This window comes from Mandrillus leucophaeus, unplaced genomic scaffold, assembly GCF_000951045.1.
Source record: "Mandrillus leucophaeus isolate KB7577 unplaced genomic scaffold, Mleu.le_1.0 Scaffold274, whole genome shotgun sequence".
Classification (NCBI taxonomy): domain Eukaryota; kingdom Metazoa; phylum Chordata; class Mammalia; order Primates; family Cercopithecidae; genus Mandrillus; species Mandrillus leucophaeus.
The window spans coordinates 1,101,779-1,111,165 of NW_012102854.1; the positions used below are offsets into that span (position 1 = coordinate 1,101,779).

The 9,387-nt window shown below is 52.6% G+C and overlaps 2 protein-coding genes and 1 long non-coding RNA gene across 5 annotated transcripts in view; 2 read left to right on the top strand and 1 right to left on the bottom strand.

Moving 5' to 3' along the window:
• Positions 1-6,580, top strand: part of CLIP3 (CAP-GLY domain containing linker protein 3) — an 18,283-nt gene extending 11,703 nt beyond the window's left edge. For both annotated transcript variants that reach the window (XM_011984817.1, XM_011984818.1), the window contains exons 8-14: positions 1,680-1,815; positions 1,960-2,088; positions 3,279-3,422; positions 3,492-3,615; positions 3,785-3,849; positions 4,253-4,325; positions 5,029-6,580. In XM_011984817.1, the coding sequence (XP_011840207.1) occupies positions 1,680-1,815; positions 1,960-2,088; positions 3,279-3,422; positions 3,492-3,615; positions 3,785-3,849; positions 4,253-4,325; positions 5,029-5,083 (726 nt within the window). In that variant the 3' untranslated portion in view covers positions 5,084-6,580. The remainder of the gene's footprint in view (positions 1-1,679; positions 1,816-1,959; positions 2,089-3,278; positions 3,423-3,491; positions 3,616-3,784; positions 3,850-4,252; positions 4,326-5,028) is intronic.
• Positions 1-6,735, bottom strand: part of LOC105543065 — a 33,586-nt gene extending 26,851 nt beyond the window's left edge. Inside the window, exons 1-3 of the long non-coding RNA XR_001006571.1 lie at positions 6,658-6,735; positions 4,272-4,420; positions 1,602-1,752 (exon numbers count right to left, since the gene is read on the bottom strand). This is a non-coding gene — a long non-coding RNA (uncharacterized LOC105543065). The remainder of the gene's footprint in view (positions 1-1,601; positions 1,753-4,271; positions 4,421-6,657) is intronic.
• A 269-nt stretch (positions 6,736-7,004) lies between these two features.
• Positions 7,005-9,387, top strand: part of ALKBH6 (alkB, alkylation repair homolog 6 (E. coli)) — a 4,395-nt gene continuing 2,012 nt past the window's right edge. The window contains exons 1-4 of one of the 2 annotated variants that reach the window (XM_011984827.1): positions 7,005-7,069; positions 7,656-7,730; positions 7,822-7,900; positions 8,156-8,224. In XM_011984827.1, coding sequence (XP_011840217.1) covers positions 7,847-7,900; positions 8,156-8,224 — 123 coding nt within the window. In that variant the 5' untranslated portion in view covers positions 7,005-7,069; positions 7,656-7,730; positions 7,822-7,846. The remainder of the gene's footprint in view (positions 7,070-7,655; positions 7,731-7,821; positions 7,901-8,155; positions 8,225-9,387) is intronic. The other variant, XM_011984826.1, reaches the window with a different exon arrangement.

The window sequence follows — 9,387 nt, forward strand, 5'->3', positions numbered from 1 at the left end:
CCCGGCTAGTTTTTTGTATTTTTAGTAGAGATGGGGTTTCACCATGTTAGCCAGGATGCTCTCGATCTCCTGACCTCGTGATCCGCCCGTCTCGGCCTCCCAAAGTGCTGGGATTACAGGCGTGAGCCACCGCGCCCAGCAAAAAATCATTTTTCAATAACGAATACTTGCTGATCCTTTACTTAATGCCAAGCCTGTTCCGAGGGTTTTAATTTCTCTATGACAGCCCTGTCCAACAGAGCTTTCTGTAATGGTAGAAATATTCTGTGTCTGTGCTGTTCAGTAAAGTAAGCTACAAGCCACATGTGACAATCGAGCACTTGAAATATGACTAGTGTGACTGGGGAAATGCACTTTTAGTTTAAATTTATTGATTTTTATTTTTATTTATGTTTTTTCTTGAGACAGAGTCTTGCTCTGTTGCCCAGGCCGGAGTGCAATGGCACTATCTGGTCTCACTGCAACACTCCGGGGTTCAAGCAATTCTCCTGCCTCAGCCTCCCGAGTAGCTGGGATTACAGGCGTGTGCCATCACGCCCAGCTAATTTTTGTGTTTTTAGTAGAGATGGGGGTTTCACCATGTTGGCCAGGCTGGTCTTGAAGTCCTGACCTCAGGTGATCCTTGCACCTCGGCCTCCCAAAGTGCTGAGATTACAGGTGTGAGCCATTGCGCCCGGACTAAATTTATTTATTTTTAAATTAAAAAATTATCTGAGTCTTGTTCCTAAGGTATGCATTTATTTATTTTTGAGACAGGGTCTTGCTCTGTTGCCCAAGCTGAAGTGCAGTGGCACAATCATAGCTCACTGCACCCTTGAATTCCTGGGCTCAAGTGATCCTCCCACGTCAGCCTCCCAAGTAACTGGGACTACAGGCTTGAGCTACTGCACCTGGCTACCTTTTTTCTTTCTTTTATAGAGACTAGGGTCTTGCTGCCTTTGTATTTTGGAACAGATTAAGATGAGAGGGTCCCGCCATTTTCACCCAGGCTGGGCTGAAACTCCTGGCCTCAAGTAATCCTCCAGCCTTGGCCTCTCAGTGTTGGGATTACAGGCATGAGCCACCGCAGCCGGCCTTAGTTTAAGTTTAAATTGTTGGCCAGGCACAGTGGCTCATGCCTGTAATCCCAGCACTTTGGGAGACTGAGGCAGGTGGATCACCTGAGGTCAGGAGTTCCAGACCAGCCTGACCAATATGGTGAAACCTCGTCTCTACTAAAAATACAAAAATTAGCCAGGCGTGGTGGCATGCACCTGTAGTCCCAGCTACTTGGGAGGCTGAGACGGGAGAGTTGCTTGAACCCAGGAAGCGGAGTTTGCAGTGAGCCAAGGTCTTGCCACTGCACTCCAGCCTGGCAACAGAGCGAGACTCCGTCTGAAATAATAATAATAATAATAATAAATAAATTTAAATTGTCCTATGTGGCTAGTCACTATTCACTATATGAGACAGGGCAACTCTTTAACAATCCTATAAGGTGAATATATTTGTTCCCATTTCACAGCAAAGGAAGTTGAGGCACAGAGAGGTTAACTCATGTAGCCAGCAAATGGTGATGTGTGACCTGGGGTTTGGGCCCAGGGTGGCCTTATGCACCCTACCTTGCTGCCTGTGTGCGAGCACTCCACGTTGGCCTCCCAGCATTCCTTCCTCAGCCATCGCCTCCCTTCTCTCCCCAGACGGGCACACTGCGGTTCTGTGGGACCACGGAGTTTGCCAGCGGCCAGTGGGTGGGCGTGGAGCTGGACGAGCCTGAGGGCAAGAATGATGGCAGCGTTGGGGGCGTTCGGTACTTCATCTGCCCCCCCAAGCAGGGTTAGTCTCACCTGGGGCCCAAGAGGGGTGCGGCCGGGGGTCCACTCAGCAGTTCTGATGCTGCTGACTGGGAAACAGGGGATGGGGGATGGGGGCTGAGGGCAGAGGCTTGGACAACACCAGGCTCGAACTCTGTACTCGTAGGTCTCTTTGCCTCCGTGTCCAAGATCTCCAAGGCAGTGGACGCACCCCCCTCCTCTGTCACCTCTACGCCCCGGACCCCCCGGATGGACTTCTCCCGTGTCACCGGCAAAGGCCGCAGGGAACACAAAGGTCAGAGAGGGGATCCCTGCGGTGGGAAGAGCCAGTTTGGGGATGTTGTGGGGGTAGCTCAGCTTCTGTGACTCAGTTTCTCCTCAGGCCCAAACTCCAGTTTTGGAAGACAAGCTCTGAGTTCCTGACTTCTGTGACTCAGTTTCCCCTTTGGCTCAGTACTGGTCCCCCCTAGTTCTTAGAAGGACCTGTGGGTTCCCTGACCTCTGTGACTTAGTTTCCTCTCAGGCCCAAAGGTCTCCCCCAGTTTTAGGGAAGAATCTGTGGAGATACTGGCTTTGGTCATTTGATTTACTTTTTTTTTTTTTGAGACAAGAGTCTTGCCCTGTTGCCCAGGCTGGAGTGTGGTGGCGCGATCTTGGCTCACTGCAACCTCTGCCTCCCGGGTTTAAGCGATTCTCGTGCCTCAGCCTCCCAAGTAGCTGGGATTACAGGCGCCCACCACCACATCCGGCTAATGTTTGTATTTTTTTTGTAGAGACAGGGTTTTGCCATGTTGGCCAGGCTGGTCTCAAACTCCTGACCTTAAGTGATCCGCCTGCCTCAGCCTCTCAAACTGCTAGGATTACACGCCTGCGCCACTGCACCCAGCCTGATTTACTCTCAGACCCAAATTCTCCCTTCTTTTTTTTTTTTTTTTTTGAGATGGGGTCTCGCTCCGTCGCCCAGGCTGGAATGTGGTGGCGCAATCTCAGCTCACTGCAAGCTCCGCCTCCCAGGTTCATGCCATTCTGCCTCAGCCTCCCAAGTAGCTGGGACTTCAGGTGCCTGCCACTGCGCCCAGCTAATTTTTTGTATTTTTAGTAGAGATGGGGTTTCACTGTGGTCTCGATCTCCTGACCTCATGATCCGCCTGCCTCGGCCTCCCAAAGTGCTGGGATTACAGGCATGAGTCACTGCGCCCGGCCTCTCCCTTCATTTTAAAAGGACAGTTTCTGGGTTCCTGACTTCTGACTCAGCTTTTCCTAATCCAACATATCCTCAGCTTTGAGAAAGGATTTTGGGGTTCTTCAGGTTCTCTGACTTGGTTTCCTTTCAGGCCTAAAGCCCCTTCCTAATTCTCTGGCATCTGGGATTCAGTTTCACTTCAAACCAAGAACAGGATTTCTACCTTGGGGTTTTCCAGGTGGCATGGGGTTCCCAAAGCTGGCATCACCCCCCTACGCACCTCCTGCACCTTCTTCCCTTAGGCAAGAAGAAGACCCCATCATCCCCATCTCTGGGCAGCTTGCAGCAGCGTGATGGGGCCAAGGCTGAGGTTGGAGACCAGGTCCTTGTCGCGGGCCAGAAGCAGGGAATTGTGCGCTTCTATGGGAAGACAGACTTTGCCCCAGGTGAGGATGGGGACTCTGGGCCAGGGGCCAGGCAGGGCCTTGAGAAATCCTGACACCCTCGTGCTGCAGGTTACTGGTATGGCATTGAGCTGGACCAGCCCACAGGCAAGCATGATGGCTCTGTCTTCGGTGTCCGGTACTTCACTTGCCCCCCGAGGCATGGGGTCTTCGCACCAGCATCCCGTATTCAGAGGTAAGCCTAAACTTCTAGCCCCAACCCAGGGTACCACCTGGAGCCCTGATCCCCCATCAGATGGCCTCCTCCTCCCAGACCAGCAGGACAGTGTGGACACCCCCCAGCCCCCAGTCAGACTCTGGCCTCTTGTGGCTCTGACCTCTCCCCCATCCCTGTGTCTCCTCAGGATTGGCGGATCCACTGATCCCCCTGGGGACAGTGTTGGAGCCAAAAAAGTGCATCAAGTGACAAGTGAGTTGGGAGATGATATGTGGGGAGTGTAAGTTTGGGGATGGGAGGAAGGGTCCTGGGTTCTTAGGTATATACTGGTGACAGTCTCTGGTATTTAATGGGGGATACAGGGTCCAGGAAAATGATGAGACAAGGTCCCCAAAAAGATAGGTGCTGAAGGGTGTGAGGAAGTTAGCAACAAGGCTCTTTGGGGACATGAGGTTGAGCAGATACTGGGGAAAGGGACAGTCACTGGGGGACATGGTGGGAATTATGGACAAGGGGCCCAGATGGGTATTGGGAATGTGAGATCCAGGTAGGGGCTGGAGACATGGGGAGGTATTAATGAGAAGGATTCTGAATGAGTATTGAGGACACAGGTGGTCTGTCATCCCCTCACTTGACATCCTGACCTCCTCTTCAGTGACGCAGCCCAAACGCACCTTCACCACAGTCCGGACCCCAAAGGACATTGCATCAGAGAACTCCATTTCCAGGTGTGTGGCCAACCCCTGTCCCCTCTCCTATGTGACATTCAGGGAGAGGGATCCACAAGGCAGTTGGACCCAGAGATCTGGAGCTCTGGTCAGGGCTGGAAAGAGAGGTTAGGAAAACTTGTAACTTGTTAGCATACCCAGAAACAGTCTTTAGGGTGTAGGGCCCCGCACTGAATTCTAGTGACTTCTACTTTCGGGGGGGCGGTAAAGGAAGCAGAACACCCTTCACTCCACATGAGCCTCAGAATAACAGCTACAGACCAGGCGGGGTGGCTCACGCCTGTAATCCCAGCACTTTGGGAGGCTGAGGCAGCTGGATCACCTGAGGTCAGGAGTTCAAGACCAGCCTGGTCAACATGGTAAAACCGCGTCTGTACCAAAAACACAAAAATTAGCCAGACATGATGGCATACACCTGTAGTCCCAGCTACTCGGGAGGCTGAGGCAGGAGAATTGCCTGAACCTGGGAGGCAGAGGTTGCAGTGAGCCGAGATCATGCCACAGCACTCCAGCCTGGGTGACAGGGAGACTCCGTCTCAGAAAACAAACAAACAAACAAACAAACAAACAAACCATAGCCAGAGAGGTAGAGGCAAAATCCAGAAAGGCCTGATAGCAAACACTGGGGGAAAGGCTGGGGGTGATGGGTGCAGATGTCCCCGCTGCCTGCCTAAGGGTGTGACCCTGTGATTCTCCTTTCCAGGTTGCTGTTCTGCTGCTGGTTCCCCTGGATGCTGAGGGCAGAGATGCAGTCTTAGAGGCCCTGGACACCTGACAAAGAGACAGAGTCCCCACTAGCATCTCCTGACACCCGAAGAGCCCTGAGTCACCCTGAGATAGAGATTCCCAGTAACACATCCAGAGTAGAGACCCCTGTTAGCCAGCCCTCGATCATTGAGGCCCCATTATTAACAGATAGCCCCATAATAACCCCCAAATACAGACCCCATTTCACCCAGAAAGAGATTCCCTGAGTAGCACCTTCAGGCTAGTCCCTATCCCCAACCCCGCAGAGCAGATTCCCAGATTAACAGATCTCCACATCACCCCTAATGATGGTGACCCTCTCCACATAACGCATTACAACAGAACATTCTTGAATCACCCAACCCTGGATCAGAAACTTCCCCATTAACAAACACTCCCCACTAAGTCCTCTTGAAATAAACATAGATCACACCCCCAAAGCAAAAGAGTAACAGATGTTCATGTCATTGTTCCCCATTTAACATCAGTCCCCTCAAGATGTCGTGACCCCATGGTCACCCTGAAGCCCTTACACTCCAACCCCTCAATCAGAGACTGCCTTCATTAACAAAGACCCTTGTTCTTACCCCTCAAGAGAAACCCACCATAACCAGCCCACTGTCACCCCTAATTTACAGACACCAAAACAGTCCTGGAAGTGCTAATTACAGGACCCCCAAGTCTTCCTACCCTCTGCACCCTCAAGAAACCCCCAGTGCCTTGTACGAAGCCCACCCCACATGGCCCACAGCTCCTGTGCTGGCCAGGCTCCCAGAAAATTATCTATTTTTTAAGTAATGACTTCCCCCTTTGGGGAACCCCAAAATTTGGAGGCCCCATTCTAGGACTCTGGGGATCCCAAACCCTAGAGTACACACATCCCAAACTCCCCTGTGCCCTCAAGTCCTACAGCCCCTAGAAGACCCCAATGCCCTAACTCCTAGGACCCCCGAATCATGGAATCCCCAAATCCCCAGGGAATCCCAAATTTGAAAATCCAATCCCAAGCCACCAGGAAACCCAATCATGAAGTCGCTGTGCCTGGTATGGAGGAGACTGCAGTCAGGATATGCATTCCAGGCTCCCAGGCACCTCAAGCCCTATTGACAGGCACCAGGAAACCCCACACAGGAATTCCCATCCCTGGAAACTGGAGAATTTCAATGCCCTGAGTCCACGGATTTCAAGACACCAAATTCCAAGATCCCCAGCCCTAAGGGAACCCCAAATCCTAAAGCCTCCATCTCTAGTAAATGGAAGGCCCCAAGGCCCTGAGGGGATCCCAAATCCTGGAACCCCGATTTCAACCTACGTTCTAGTCACTGGCCTCAAAGGACCCCACAGCACCTGGGCCCGACCAACAGCCCGAGGGAGAACCTGAAGGCCCAGGGAGTCCAGGGCAGACCTGGGGCCCCAACCACCAAGGACAGCTCACGACTGCCCCTTCACTGCATGTCCCCAAACTCAGCATGACTCCTGTCCTCTTCAATAAAGACGTTTCTATGGCCTCTCTGTGTCGGGTCATTGTTTGGGGGTTTCCCTTGTTGGGAGAAGACGGGAAAGGAAGTGCTTCCTTCAGTCTCGCCTCCCTGCGGCGTGGGCACCGGCTGGCGCTGGCCGCGAGAAGTCCTTCTAGCAGCCTCTCGTATCTTCCCGCGGCTGTCACGGCTGCAGCCCCCGTCCCGCCCATCCGGGTCCACTCGGCCGATGGCCCGGTTCGGTTCTTAAGTTCTGATTGGCCAGTGCCAGACGACGATGCCCCGCCCACGCCCTCCTGCCAATGGCTCAGAGACAAGGAGGCGCGGCCTATTCCTGGGAGAGGATGAAGTGGGAGGGCGAATACTGAGTAAGAGCGCCGATTGGGTGGAAGGCGGGCCCTTGAGGCCTCTGGGAGCTCCCATTGGCCTGCGAGCTCAGCGTCTGTAATGTGGGGCGGAAATGGCTGGGAGGGGGATGGGGATGTTGAATTTGGAAATTGGAGGGGACGCTGGTGGACGGTCAGTTTTGGGGAGTGCTGGGGGTGGAGATGGGTGTCAAGAGGGCTGAAAGTGGGGATCCGGGGGAGCCCAGAGTAGGAGTCCGAGGAGGCTCAGAGCTTGGAGTCCTAAAAGGCTCGGAGTTGGGGGTCTGAAGGATTCAGGGAGGGAAGAAGGTTTGGGAGTCAGCCTCAGAGCTAAAGATCCCAGGGTGCTGGAGTGAAGGGGCACTTAGGAAGGGAAATCCGAGGGGCGTCCAAATGGGAGGATCCGAGGAGGCTGAGGGTGGACATGTCTGAGGAGGCTCAGATTGGGGTTACAGGGGTGCACAGAATGGGATTCGGTGGGGGGCGGGGGTCGCTGAGTGTTGATAGCCGGGCTCACAATTGCAGGTCTGAAGCGAGGTCTTAAGGTGTTTAAAGGGGTTCTGGGGTGCAACCCTGGGGGCTATATGTAGAGCTTTTGAGAAAGGCTCCCTGTGTGTGGGGCCAGACGATGTTCTCTGTGGGAGGATTGAGAGGGCATATGTGTAGTTTGATGGGCCCTTAGTAAACAGAGTAATGGGGGATTATTCTTGGGGTTCATTGTTTCCGGGCATGGAGCCTAGGGGCTCTCTGTGTGGCTTGTAAGATGCTGAAGACTCAGCTTTTAGAGACCAAGTGAGTTTCAGAAGAGGGCTGAGGTGAGGCCTGGCCTGTGATGGCGTGGAAGGCTGCGTTGTGGTGTTAGGGTGGGAGGCCTAGTGACTTCAGCGTGTCCTCCCGTCCCTACAGGATTAGGTGCAAGGAGTTGGTGGTGATGGAGGAGCAGGACGCCAGAGTCCCAGCCCTGGAACCATTCAGAGTGGAGCAGGTTGTCAGAACTCGGGGTGCAGAGGGTGAAGGAGGCAGGCTGACTCCTGAGTTCTGGGGTTGGGACTGCCCCCTTCCTCCAAATTCATTCTTACTGTCAGAGTCCATTCTGGAATGGCACTGGTCCCTTGACTTCAGACCCTGACCTGTCTGAGGACATCCTGAGCCTGTCTCCAGGCATAGGGGTTGCTCTGTGATGATATGTCCTCTGTGTGGGTTGAAGGGCCACATCTTCAAGGAGGTCTGTCTATCCTAGGCACCACCTGTAATCTACTATGTCCCAGACTTCATCTCCAAAGAAGAGGAGGAGTATTTGCTTCGACAGGTGACCTCAGTGCCCTTCTGGTCTGTTTCCCCACTCTTCCCATATTCCTTCCCAATGCCCATCCTCTGTATGAAAGCCCACAAGGCTGCAGTGAAGACCCTGACAAAAGGAACAAGGAAGTTACAGAGCTCATACTGCCTCTACTGAGATAGCCCAATCCTGCTAGCTTAGAGAATAGGAGGTTATAAACATAGGCTGAGATAGCCCAGTTCAGATCATTGAGATTGGGGAGTAAAGAATTTAGTGTTCAGATTTCTGTGAAGAGATAGCCCAGTAAACTCTTTCCTGTGCTAAAATAGCTCAGCATAGACCCAGAGCCTTAGGAATAAGGTTACCAAACACAGACCATCTAGGCTGAGATGGCCCAGTCTGCATTCTGTTCTCAAGGTCTGGGGAAAGAAGAATTTACAAAGCTCAGAGTCCCTGCCCTTTGCAGCCCCAGAGCCTAAGTTACAAAGCACAGATCTTCCCTGTGTTGGAGTAACCCACTGATCTTGAGTCCAGGAAAAAAATTAGCTACAGAACACAGACTTCTTTTGCTGAGATAGCCCATTCCAGACCTTTGCGTTCTTGGCATTGAAAAATCTACATACTATAGAATTCCTGGGCTGAAATAGCCCAGGACAGCTCCATAACCATGAAGGGAATGAGTAGATTATCAACTAGAGCATAGACTTGTTGGACTGAGATAGCCCATTCTAGACCATTAGGATCTTGGCAGTGGAAGATTTTCAAAGTACTTTCTTTGCTGTGCTGAGATAGCCCAGCTTTGCATATTCCCTTCCCCAGGCAATAGGAACAAGGAGGCTGCAGAACTCAAACTGTCCTCAGAGAGCCCAGGAATCAGGAATTTTTGTTTGTTTGTTTTTTGAGACAATCTTGCTCTGTCGCCCAGGCTGGACTGCAGTGGTGTGATCTCAGTTCACTGTAGCCTCCACCTCCTGGGTTCAGCCAATTCTTGTGTCTCAGTCTCCTGAGTAGCTTGGATTGCAGGCATGTGTCACCACACTGCCTCCCAGGTTCAAGCAATTCTCCTGCCTCAGCCTCCCAAGTAGCTGGGATTACAGGTGCGTGCCACCATGCCCAGCTAAATTTTTTTTTTTTTTTTTGAGACGGAGTCTCGCTCCGTCGCCCAGGCTGGAGTGCAGTGGCGGGATCTGGGC